The sequence below is a fragment of the Phyllostomus hastatus genome, unplaced genomic scaffold, assembly GCF_019186645.2.
Source record: "Phyllostomus hastatus isolate PE091 unplaced genomic scaffold, TTU_PhHast_1.1 phas_scaffold_129, whole genome shotgun sequence".
NCBI lineage: Eukaryota > Metazoa > Chordata > Mammalia > Chiroptera > Phyllostomidae > Phyllostomus > Phyllostomus hastatus.
The window spans coordinates 27808970-27822315 of record NW_025334009.1 but is presented as its reverse complement, the minus strand read 5'-3'; the positions used below and the strand labels follow the sequence as shown (position 1 = coordinate 27822315).

The 13346-nt window shown below is 37.8% G+C and overlaps 1 protein-coding gene across 2 annotated transcripts in view; it reads right to left on the bottom strand.

Moving 5' to 3' along the window:
• LOC123830851 (collagen alpha-4(VI) chain-like) overlaps positions 1–13346 on the bottom strand; it is a 102034-nt gene that overhangs the window by 35005 nt on the left and 53683 nt on the right. For both annotated transcript variants that reach the window (XM_045857477.1, XM_045857478.1), the window contains 5 exons: positions 10843–10905; positions 10431–10496; positions 5342–5395; positions 5188–5223; positions 461–523 (listed from right to left, as the gene is read on the bottom strand). In XM_045857477.1, coding sequence (XP_045713433.1) covers positions 461–523; positions 5188–5223; positions 5342–5395; positions 10431–10496; positions 10843–10905 — 282 coding nt within the window. The remainder of the gene's footprint in view (positions 1–460; positions 524–5187; positions 5224–5341; positions 5396–10430; positions 10497–10842; positions 10906–13346) is intronic.

Sequence of the window (13346 nt, the reverse complement as noted above, 5' to 3'; positions counted from 1 at the left end):
TGCTGATTTTTTCCTGTCAAACTGAATACAACTTTGATGAGGTAAATATGATTTGAGTAACTTGAATGGGCAGTAACTAAGAGCATAGATTTGTAACTATGCTGCCTGAGTCGGAATCCCATCTTTGTCATTTACTTACTAGCTGAATAAGCTTGGCCAATTTACATAACTTCTCTATCACCCCATTGCTCCCCTGTAAAATGGGGATAACAACCCCCCCCCAAGAATTTAATGAGTTATTACAAGTGCTTAGGGCCATATCTAGGACATAGGAAGAGTTCGATAAATATTGCTATTGGGATTTAACCTGCCCAGAAGAGAGTTACATAATTTGCTTTGGGAGACCCTGGAAGGGAGGTAGCCAAGGTCATTCTGATATATGTTAAATCCCTATCACAGAATTTAAGTTGAAATTTTGAACAAATATCCTTTAGCTTAGAAGCAAGTTCGCTGATACAACCTGTGAGCCTGGATACCCGGGTTCTCCTTGGTAACCACGTTCACCAGATTCTCCACGCACACCCTGTCAAAATGAGTAAGATTTAGTGAGTTCTCCGAGCATCTTTAGTGTTCCTACTGAAGGCAGTTTTCCCTACAAGATGTAGCCTGAAAGCCACAAAAGAAAGACAAAAAAAAAAAAAACATTTCACTGTCTGTGCTCAGTCCTCTTAAGACATGGAGCTGTAGAGGAGCAGGGGGGGAGTTCCATTCATGTGGGGGAGTGTAAGACCAGATTCTACTGTCTTTCCTAGTCTTTGAGCATCTCCTTCCAATGTCTCAGCTCATGATGGAAGCAAAACAATTCATTTAAATTACTCACACTCCCATTTAACATAGGTTACTAAAAGCCCATCCATGCCTTTGAAGGAATGTGGGCCCAATTCTTACTGCTGTTAGGGACCCTTATCCCATGTGAAGAAACTCAGAGGTTGAGCACAGCAACAACTGTGACATTCTAGAACAAAGGCCCAAAAAAACACATATAATAGCAGAAAACTGGCTTTAAAACCCTATAGGTATTTAGAGCATTAACTTAGTTCCCTAGGCAAAGGGTGAGTTCTTAAAATGATTCACCTAATTAATTCTCCCTCAAATTAATATTTTCAGTTCTCCCGAGAAGGTACCTTTCCCAAGATTTAGGCTAATGTCCACTTTGTGAATTATTCTGTCTTCTTTTTCATGTTGACCAGGCTACTGATTGATCATTCAGAGTTACAGAAAGGAAAAAAAATCTTAAACTCAGAATGAATCAATATGTGGATCAATTGCATGTGCTTCTTAAGTTTTTAAAACTATTCTGATAAATGGGAAGCACTTCTACTAATCATACTATTCTATTATTCTATTCTCCAGGAGTTGATTTCTAGATTTATAAATATAAACCATGTTTTAAAAGACATGGAGCTAGAAATTTTGAATCAGGTTGTGGAATGTTGCCTAACTTGCACATTACATTGGTGACATTTATAATGCAACGTTTCTGAAAACCACGTGGCTTTATACAGCAAAGCTCAGGCTCTTTCATTATAATTCCATGCCTATACATTTATATTAGAAAATCATTTAAGCAAAGCAACAAAAACAAAACAAAACACCTAAAATACAGTTTCTCTTTACATCACTAACATGATAAGTAACAAAACAGAAATTACCAAATTGTTTAGTAAATCATTGTTCTTTAACAGAGTAAGGCACAATGTATTAAAGTGGTAACAGGAAGATTTGGAAACAGAGAAAAGCAGAATATAAAATAGTATATACATTATGATAATTAAGTATATAAGTAAAGGAAACACAGATTATTGCCAAAATAATCCATGCATTGATTTTTTGCCATAATACAATCTTTCCCATAAATAAAATCTCATTTAGATTTCTATTTTATTAGACATCTTGCGAAAGCCAGAATATCTAATTTTATAGACAGTAATGAGCCACATGTTCCAAGGCCTGAGAAATGTAATTTAGAGTTCAGCATCTCTGTAAGCTACATTCTTCCACTAGTATTGGCTCACCTTAAGCAGGTTGTAGTCTCAAAAACATAAACAAGTCTACTTGACCAATGCTCCGACACATGGTTATCTAGAAAACTACTGACATGTTGAATAAACCCAGTTCACCCTGGAGTCTACAACTCCTTCTTGTTAAGAAAAGTCAAAGCTTTAATAGGAAAGAGCAAACAACTACAGGGATTCAATGAGATTACAATGTATTAAAGGGAGAGGCTTCCTATCAGAAACAGCAGTTTGCACACAGTTTTTCTCTGCTTCCAAAATGAGAGGTTGCTGCTCTACAGTTGGTCCCAGTGAGACAACAGGAGAGGGGTCCAGAGAGAAAGCCATCTGGACTGGAGTGGGAGGACACAGGGAGGGCCCAGGAAGAAGCCATCCAAGAAAAATAGACCTGATCTGTTTGCATATATTGGGAGGTTAGCAGTCTTGTGAAAGAGTTTCATGATTAACTAATAATAACACTCATAGAACACAAAGCAAGGGTGACTTTGGGGAGAAAGGGCGACTCAGGACAACAACAGTTTTACAGCTGTAAATAACGCTTACCTAGTCATCCTAGGAACAATGAACGAAACCAGTTGAAAGTAGATGAAGTAAGGTCACTGCAAGCAGGAGTTTGGGGACAGTGCATGGACAAGGAGATGCACAGGTCAAGAAAAATCTTTATCCCCCACAGTAGGAAATCAAACAAAACAAAACAGAAACAGACCTTTAGATACTGAGAACAAACTGACAGTTGCCTGAGGTGTGGGGGGTATGGAGATGGGTGGAAAAGGTGATGCAAAATATTTAAAAAGAATGAAAGAAGAGAAAAGCATTTTAGAACTAATCTTGTTCCAAGCAAGCTTTATCATATAAAAGTGGAGGGAAAAAAATATTCAGAAGGCTCCATCAACAAGAAAGTACGGATTCACAATATATTATAACCTAAAGCACAGCCTGAACAGGAATCTGGGCTAGGAACTGGCCCATGGCCATACACTGCAAACCCAACGTGTTTATTCTACAATAAATGTTTCATAACAGTACATTCATTTAAGTTAAAATAGAGAACTAGAGGAAGCAGGTTAGAAAAACAAAATTTTCTTTACTCTTGAATATAAAACTTTAAAGGCTTACAGAATTCTTGTTCAGGGTCTAGCTGTGAGAATAAGATAGACTATACACCACAAATGAGCGCACAGTAAGAGCCTGGAGGGGAACGTGTTCTGATTCAAGAACACACTGGGTGAATCCAGGTCTAAACTCTGATCAACAGAGAAGAAAAGAAAGAAAGAAAAGAGAGAAAAGAAAGAAAGGAAGAAAGAAATAGAAAAACATCCAAAACTGAAAACCAAGAAAAACCAAAGTAAGCACATCATTTAGGGAAAAGGCAGTAATACCGTAAGGAAAAGCCCACAGACATGAAAGCAGGTTTTCCTGAAGTTCTGGGATTCAGGGACACCAAGGGCAAGGAATGGGCAAGGAAATACTTTTCATTATTAGCTTGAGAGTGCAAGTGGCCTTTAAACTTATGCACAGGCTTGGCTCTGATGTAAATTAAAGAAAAAAGAATGATGTAGGAGATGGAGTAACACAGGGAATAACCCGAGAACAACTGAGCAGAGGGCCCACTGTTCATGGGCATGCAGAGAAACTGCACATAGTATTACAAAAGAATTAAATAATTCAAGAGTAGAAAATTTACTCCACTGCCTAAAGCCACTAAATTTCTCTAAAACTTGGTTTGGTCAATTGTAGTTTATTCTTTTCTACCTTTCAGGGGATAGAAACAGTGGGATAAAATGATATTTCTTTTTTAAAGATTGTAGTTATTTTTTTTTAGAGAGAGAGAGGGGAATGGAGGGAGAAAGAGAGGGAAAGAAACCTCAACATGAGAGGAACATTGATTGTTTGCCTCTCTCACGCCCCCAACTCGGGACCTGGCCCCCAGCTCTGGCTTCTGCCCTGACAGGGAATCAGTCAGTGGGACAACCCCCAACCCACTGAGTCACACAGGTAAAGGCAGGTAAAATGATATTTCAAGACATTATTTATTTTACTGGTGTGAAGAATTAATAGCACAAAAATTATCTAAGAATTTATTTCAAACCCTAACATTGTTTAAGAAATGATATTTTACTTGGTGCCAGCAAAACTTGTTTTGGATTTTTGAACCTTGGGATTTCTCCATAGCCATGATTTTTCAACATTTTTCGGTTTTAAGAAATAATATTTTACTTGATACCAACAAAACTTGTCTGGATTTTTGAGATTTGGGATTTCTCAATATCTATGCTTTTTCAATATTGTTGGTTTGAAGACATAAAAGTCCCATTTTCTTCTTGTACATAGCTCCTGGGCCAAAACACACAAACACACACACACACACACACACACACACACACACACTCCCATTCACTCATCCCCAGGCTCAGAGAGGACATAAGTTGATCTCTGACTCTTCCATCCTAAAATCATGAGAATACTAGACAAAATAACACCAGCAGAGTGTGAGCAGACTATGTTAGAGATAAGTCTTCTCAATAAATTTAACTCTTATTTCCAAGAGCATTCTGATCTTTGGATCTGAATCCTATCTCCACCAATTATTAGCTGTGTGACCTCTGACAAGAAACTTCATTTTGCTAAACCTCTATTTCCTCTCCTATCCATAAAAAGTAACCCAGGGGTCTCATAACTACTAGGGCTGTCGAAAGGGTTACATGAGATGTAAGAAAAGTCTAACACGGTGACCGGTGCTGGATAAATGCTCAGTAAAATACCATTTTCACCACAGATATCACCCCATCCCGCCCTCGAATCATGTCATTCCCCCTTTGGAAATAGTAAAAGTCAAATTTTCCCTTCAGTTAGTGACTACAACATTCCCTTATGCACCCTTAGGAAGTCTTCTTTAAGTAGAAAAATCATTATTTTGGAGGTAAAGCTATTCTGTAAGGTATTAACCTTTTTTCCATCTAAATGAAATGTAATATATAGCCAGCTGGACAGGGTACAGAGAGGGACCATATAAACCTTCCCTCCTTCATGAAAAAAACATCCCCAGGGAAATTTCCCAGTGATCCTCAGGCAACCTCAGACAGCCCAACCAGCACTGCCCTTAACCTCAGATGGAACTATTTAAAGTGCCATAGATGTGCAACAAGGAGCATCTCTTGCAGAAAACACTGACCTGCAATCCTGGCAGACCTTGTCTTCCTCTTGACCCCTAAAAATAGAAGGGAAATGTAGACCTCAGAGAAAAAAACAGCCAATTTTCACCCCACCCAACTTCTCTCTTCCACAAAAGCAGGTGAAATGTACACCCCATAAGCAGTTACACCTACCTGAGGGCCAACATTTCCAGGTACCCCCTGAGGTCCATTGTAACCAGAACTTCCCTGAAAAGTAAAAGGTACAGCGAAGACCAGTTTAGATATCTACATACATACATTTGCATTTCTTCTCTAGGCATGGGCCATCCAATACAGAAGGCTGTAGCCACATGTGACTATTAAGTTTAAATTAAAGTAAATTTAATTGAAAATTTAGTTCCTCAGTTATACAAGGCACATTTCAAGTGTTCAGTAACCCCATGTGGCTAGTGGCTACCACATTGAATATCACAGATGGAGAATGTTCCCTTGATCTCAGAACATTCTATTGGTCAGTACTCCTTTAGAGTGCTGATTTAATTCTGGTATTTTAAAACATGCATGTTGTGGGCATCTTTCCCCCAAAATTGTTCATTTGACAACCCCTTAGGTTTCAACAAGTTGGGGTTCAACAGTAGTCATAGATATTCTCCAACAAGCCATGCTTAATATTTGAAAAACACTAGCACTTCCTTTTCTACCTGCATCCTGTAGAGAATGGCAACTAGAAACAGAAGGTAGAAGAGAGTGTCTCTGCACATATGGAGAGGTCAACAGATACAGACGATGAGGGAGGGAGAGGTCATATGCAGTTGCAATAAATGGGGAGACTGTCTCGTGCTGCCAAGTTCTTTAAGATCAGAAGTGGGAAAATGTGCAGTATCCAAAGAAAGAATGAGTTCATCTTTCAAGAGAAATGGAAACCACCTGATTGCAAATGGGGATATCTTAGAATATTATTCAGTGAAGTCAAATGCTAAGTCAATGAGAATGTATAAATTAGGAATGAACGTAAAATGTGGAAATGAAAACATTCTGTGCCATGTGTTCTTCTGTTATTTATAACAGACTAAATTCTGAAATAATTTATATATTCCACAATATGAAGAAAGTGTTAATTAAATCATTGTAGAAATGCTTATTGAAATAATATAATTAAAAATATCTATCAAAAGTTCATTAAGTCGAAAAATTGTGCTATAATGTTGTTCTTTCCAAGTATGCTAAATTCTGCGAAAGAATAATTTAACCCAAATACAAAGAAAGACAAAATGATGATTCCTCATTTTCTTATGTTACACTGGAACATTTTTTAATAAGTCCTTGAGATCCTCATCTGACTTTCTCAGGGAGAGTAACTTTGCCACCGAAAAATTAGGAAAGTTAGTAAAGGGATGGTTTTCTTAGCTACTGGAAGTATTGATTTTTTTCTCTACATTTTACTTTTCTGTATCCCCAAATATCTATTGTAAATGTTACTTTTATAATGGGAATTGTTTAACTAAAGTAGTTCATATCAGGGAGAAGGCTTTAGATATAGCATTCTCATAATTGATCTAGATATAATACAGATTCTTTCTTAAAATGTTTATTATTTTCTCATTTTAATAGTAAAGAGGTTTCTTTTTTTTTATTTTTTATTTTTTGCAGCCAACATAATAGAGGAATTATTTGAGCCAATACAGGTATCACTGGGTAAAAAAAAAAAATGTTTGGAAACAAAAACTTTACCATCTCAGACTATTATTGTCCGAAGTACTTAATCATTAGAAAATGGGCCAAAGTATGTTCACAATAGATTAATCAAGTGACCAAATTAATGTATCAATAATGAGAAAGACTGACCTAGAGTCCCTCCTGGTGACTAAGAAGGGTACATTTCTTAATCTCCTACTAGAATTGATTAACTTGAATCTAGTCAGGAAGAAACAATCAAACAAATCCTAATTGAGAGATGTTTAGCAAAATAAACTAGCCTAGAATATCAATGTCATGTAAACAAAAGAACAAAGGGACACAGTTGTGATTAGAAGACACAGGAGAGACAAAACAAACAAATGCATTACATAGTCCTTGATTGGAACCCAGAACAATGACAATGATAAAAATAACCATAATGGGCACTATTGATGCAACTGTGGAAATCTAAGTATGGACTGTATAATAGAAATAATTTTGCATCAATATTAAATTTCTTGAGTGTGATGATTGTATTGTGCTTATATAGGAAAAGGTTCTTGTTTTTGAAAGATATTTATCGAATATTTAAAAGCAAAATGTCATGATACATTCAATTAATCCTCAAATGGCTCAGCAAATTACATACATATATTAACTATGTATTTGCATAGAGAGACAAAGCAAATGTGGCTAAACAGTAGCAATTAGTTTTCATTGTGCTATTATACTTGCAACTGCAAAATTTTCTATAGATTTACATTTTTTCAAAATAAAAACCAGGGTTAAAGTTATACAGGCTCAACATAGAATCTTTTAACAATTTGGATAATAATGTTAAGAAATTGAAATTCATAATTTCTGGGTGTTTATCCCCAGGAAATATAGATACAGATACGTTCAACCAGTTAGGACTCTCGTTGACTACAGAGTTTTATGATCTGGTTTTTTTTCTTTTAATACTATATTGTGAATGTTTTACTTATTATGAAATAGTCTTCTAAATTATTTTTCATGGCTTAAAATATACTATTATGTGGATTTGCCATTGTTTTATAAAAGATCCCTTATCATTGGACGTTTAGGCATTATAGTGATTAAAATTCATTACACTGATCATCCCCAGATCTGAATCTGTAGACTGAGTCATGTTTAACTTCTGGATAAGCTTCTATAACTGGAAGACTGGATCAAAGGACACACATGTTAAACCATGGAAGACACAGTTGGTGGCTATTCAACACTCCCTTGCCTTTCTTCCTTGCTAAGAAAATCTCAGTTTTGTTTAGAGCAACGACTTGACCAGCTCCAAGGGATAAATTATGACAAGGCTAAGCCAATCATGGAAATGATTGAAAGAAAAGTCTTTTTTCCTTCCTGCATTTTATGTAAAGGCGAAGGTAAAATTCTTGGTTTGCCAAGCCCAAGGACACAGTGAGGATGGCACTGTGGAAAGAAAGGGCCAGAGGCCTTGATGACAACCCTCGGTTTTGATGGCATCACTGAGCTAGTACACCAAACCCGGAATCTCCTATCCCTGGATTATCAAACGTGAGTGTTAAGTAAACACTGCCAGTCCAGTTTTCTGTCACTTGTATATTGAAAAACAAACAAAAATCAGCAGTCCTAACTGATGTATGTTGCCTGATCACCTTCCAAAAAGGTTGAATTGGTTTTCTTCCTCCCCAGAAGTGCTAAAGCATGACTGGGTTTTCACTCTTTTCCCAATAGTAGGTTTCTCAGTTTGGTTTGAAAGACTGCTTCCTTGGGACATATTCTCCAAAGGAACTGTGACTTCTAATTGGATTTTGGGTTGGACTCAAAACTAATACTAATGAAAGAGTGCCCCCTAGAGGGCTATCTTTAAGTTCTTAGAGCACCCTTCCTTAAGTTCATCTGGGTAGTAGAAACTATGAGGAATGCAAATGCAAAATGACATGGCACCACCTCAGAGGGTGACAATTTTCATTTGCATGCACAGTTCAGGGATCTGAAGTTCAAGGTTAACCCTTAGCTAAAGTCAGTGATGGAGACCTCAGAAAACTGTGTGCATGAGGCTCTTCCCATGGCAGTCTAGATGGAGTTCCTCCCCAGCTGTAAAACGATGAGCAAGTCATGGAACCAAAGCTCAATTTATGCACAGATCCTGACCTTTCTTCCCATGATAACCACTAACAGATGGAAATGCTGAAATGGTTTCCAATTTGCCCACCTTGCAGATGACAAAACTGAGGCCCAGATGATTTAAGGATTGCTGTTTTGCTATTCTTTTAGCTCAGTCCCATAGCTAAATGGGTTATTATTGAGTGGACAGGGCTCTCTAATCTCAATTCACCCAAGAGAACCCTCTCAGTGGAGTTTATCCAAATAACTAACAACAGAATGAGAAAATCTTGCAGCGAGTTGTGACAGTTTTCTCACAAAGCTACATTATAATGATCTTGTTAACTACTAGATTTTATTCGGGACCTGGGCATATATACAATGGGTGGGAACTAGCCACAATCGAGGGAAGAGAGCTGGTGTCCTAAGGTTTTGTCAAAGGATACAAGCTGGAATTTAAAGTGAATAGAAGCTGCTCTACAGTTGTAAACATGTTGGTATGCAGACCCCATTCCTGGAAATCAGGGATAATGTGATCTGAGGACTAGACACTTGGGTTATTTTGGTCATTTTTCAGAGTCATGCGTTTTAACGTCTAGGACATAAAAATCTAAAAATGGCTTCCAACAAGTAAGCACCTGACAAGTTAACAAGTCTTTTCCCTTCTGTGATGTCTTCTGTCACAAAGCTGTTAGTCTTCAGAACTAAACAGGGTGCTATCTTTAAAAACAGCTAGTACGTACTCAATTCACATCAATCAACATTGGCAGTGACGGAAAGCAAGCCAGCAGTGTAGTGAGCCTGAGCATCTTTTTTTTAAAGTATATTTTATTGATTATGCTATTCCAGTCATCCCAATTTTTTTCACCCCTTTATCCCCCCTCCACCCTGCATTGCCCCCAACCTCTAGCATTCCCATCCCCTTAGTTCATGTCCATGGGTTGTGCATGTAAGTTCTTTGGTTTCTCTGTTTCTTATACTATTCGTAAGTTCCCCCTGTCTATTTTGTGCCTATTATGCTTCTTATTCCCTGTACCTTCTCCCCCCATTCTTCCCCTCTGCCTCCCCACTGATAACCCTCCACGTGATCCCCATTTCTCTGATTCTGTTCCTGTTCTAGTTGTTTGCTTAAATCAACACATCATTATAAAATTGGAAGATTTTAAAACTGGAAAGATCTTACAGATTACTGAGTCTGATGCTTCCATTTTGGATATGAAGAAACCCAGAAAAAAGAAGTAAAGAAGCATATATTACTAGTGTGGTGGGTGATAAGATTTCTACCAAAAATACACACACACACACTTATGAGACAATGGTGCAAGGATAAGGATATAAGCAGGGATTAACATTCAGAGCTCTGTCTCCATGGACAATAGAGTCTTACAGGTTTGCTCTCTGGTTTTCTGTGCTGATTCAACCAGAATGCCAAGTCTTCTGCACCAGCTAGTAACCTTTCCCGTGTCCACCTGTATCCCCGAGCAAACAAAGACAATCTTACCTGCTGTCCACGCCTTCCTGTTTCTCCCTTAGGGCCTTGGATGTAACTATGAATTCCAGGATCCCCCTGGGAAAATAAAAGGCTATTTAGCTCAAATGGATAGGAAAAACAGGGGAAAATTGTAGGTAGCATGATCTTTTCTTAAAAAAAGAAACACACTAAAGGAGACTCATTTTCATTGGCTAGATCTACTCAATAATCCCAAATAGGCAATGCAATTAAAATTCCAAACTGTTCAAGAACCCAAAAGTTCTATAAGATGGGTTTCCTTACAAATCTCTTATTTGTTACAATACCAAGATAGGCTGAATGATGACTGATTAATGAATAATTCATTGTTCTGTGCCTTTGTGCTCAAACAGTTTACAAGTCCCTGGATTACCACAGTGGAAACTCCTCAACTACCACTCACAGGATCGCCCCTTAACCCAGTCTCTCCATGCTCTCCAGGTTGTCCAGGCAGTCCTGGCAAGCCCTTGAATGACAAATAAAAAAAAATATGTCACTGTTTAAAATCATCTATTACCTAAAGGAAAGAAAACATTAAGAAGGAAAAATGAGAGTCAAATTAGAAGAGCAATTTAGTACTTGAATTTTTAAGCATTTACTGCCAAAGAGGTGAGGTTGAGACACAGAAAAGAACATACTTTTATTGGAAATCTTCGATATGTTTGACCTTGACCCTAAGTGTGCATTGCCTCATTTAACCTTCACAACTCAGGAGCTGAGGCTCAGGGAAGTGGAACCCAGGTGTCCCAACTACCGAATTCCTTGATCTTTCCACTCTTCCATGATGCTCCCACACAGAAACACATGTAAGAAAAACAGAAAGGCTCTCGCCATCATGAATGTGGAAAGCATTAGTAGAGCAAGATCTCATAAAAATAGAAAAAAAGAGAGAAAAGCACTCTCAGGGCTCCTGACTATTGTAGACAGGGAACCAGAGAGGCAAAGCAACTTGCCAAAAGACTATGACATGATAAGGAAATGATTGCTTCTCTTAAAACCTACCCTTAGTGGTACCATTTCTATGTAGCAGGTTCTACAGAGCCACAGAACCTTCCTTAGATGATATGTATGTGGCTCTGGAGAGTACACCTCACTTGCCACACTCTGAAAATAATGAAGTGGAATTCTTCTCTGAGATCTGACTCTCAAACACAAGGAATAAAATGTTTTCTAGGTTCCAAAAGAAGCTAGTCATAATGACTTGAGACTCCTCCTTACTACTTTCCTGGCCCAATATAATAGTAAAAGGAAGTTAGTTGATTCTAAATTATTTTTCTGCCGCTTAATTTACTATCTAGGCAAATTTCTTTGACTTCTCTAAGACAATTTTCTCATTTGTGAAACAGATATACCTATTTTATAGAGTTGTTACAGGGGTTAAATGGAATGATAAACTAAAATGCCAAGTACAGAGCCTGGTATACAATTCCTATTATGATTTGTCCAACTTTTAGTCCCTTCTTTTTCTGACCCAGACACTGGCTTCCAGAATAATCTTGCAAACCTGTGACTTTGCACATGTCTTCCTTGCCTAGAATTTTTTGATAGAACCTGATTATGCAGTAGAAAAAAACCCTGAATATGGCATTAAATTGACTCCAGACTTTCCTCCCACTCTTTATACTTTTTATCTCACCTTCTGCTCCTGTTGATTTGGAATCCTTGTTTGTCTGAACCCACTTTGAGTTCTTCTAACTCTAAGCTTTTTCTTTTTCTTCATCTGGAATACAGATGTCTCTCTCATGAAGGTCTGGGTAAGAGATGTCTTGATTTCCTGTGTGCTCTGGAATGCCACAGTTTTCTCCACCCTTCAAGCAGCATTCTCAAATGCCACAGACCTTAGTGTGGAAGGTTGGTCTCTTGCCCACTTCTTTCCTGCCTCATCATCTGGTTGTTATTCATCCTTCAAATTTCATTCCATCTTTACTCCCTCAGTGAAGCCTTCCTCACCACACAGGCTGGATCAGATCCCCTTGTCATTTACCTCTCCATGCCCTTATCTCACCAGTATTCTTACATCTCTTTCCATGATTATTTCATTAACAGCTACCTCTTTCCTAGAGAGGTCAGTTCTGAGATACAGAACCCATGACTGTTTTGCTCCCTATTTTACAGTCATGCCTGAATTACAACAGATGCTCAATAAATCCTGATGATTGATCAGATGAAGAAACACCACTCTATTTTAGATTCCTTTTCAAGTTACTGTGTTCCCATTCATTATTTGCACCATTGTTACACCTTTCATCTTACCCTATCTTGTATTATTGTACCTCCTATATAAATCTTATCTCCTGCACCAGTTAATAAGCTCTTTCTTGGTTGTAACTGAGACTTATTTATCTTTGAACTCTTCTTTGTGTCTAGCAAATGCCCTACAGGTAGAAAACACTTGACAGGTGTTTATCAAATTTCACTAAGTTCAATGGAAACTGAAGTCTTTCCAGTCTTGAAGAAAGTGTGGTTCTCCAAAATCTGATCCACAAACGCCAGGTTGGAAATTAAACCTCAGTAAAGAGCCATTTCTTGTGATTTCCTGTTTCACTTATCAGGAAACCAATCCACACCTTGTGGTAAAGCATTGCTCTACTTCTACATGGGGTACAAAAACACACAGATAAATAAATTTCATCCCCTTACCTAATTCAATCAACAAAAGCTGATTATAGCACGGTGTTGAGACAGATACTTTGGGCTGTATAATTGATTAGTAATGTCTGTCATGGCACATGAAGAGAGAACTGAGTATATTTGACTTCCCTTACATAGAAATATAAGTCCCAGCATGAGGCAATACATAGTCACTGTCAAGCATATAGTACAAAGTACATTGGAAGGATATACAGAAGGGGGAAAGTTCGGCAGACTAACGTGGTCAAGGAGGTCCAGGGCATCATGAGAAAGAAA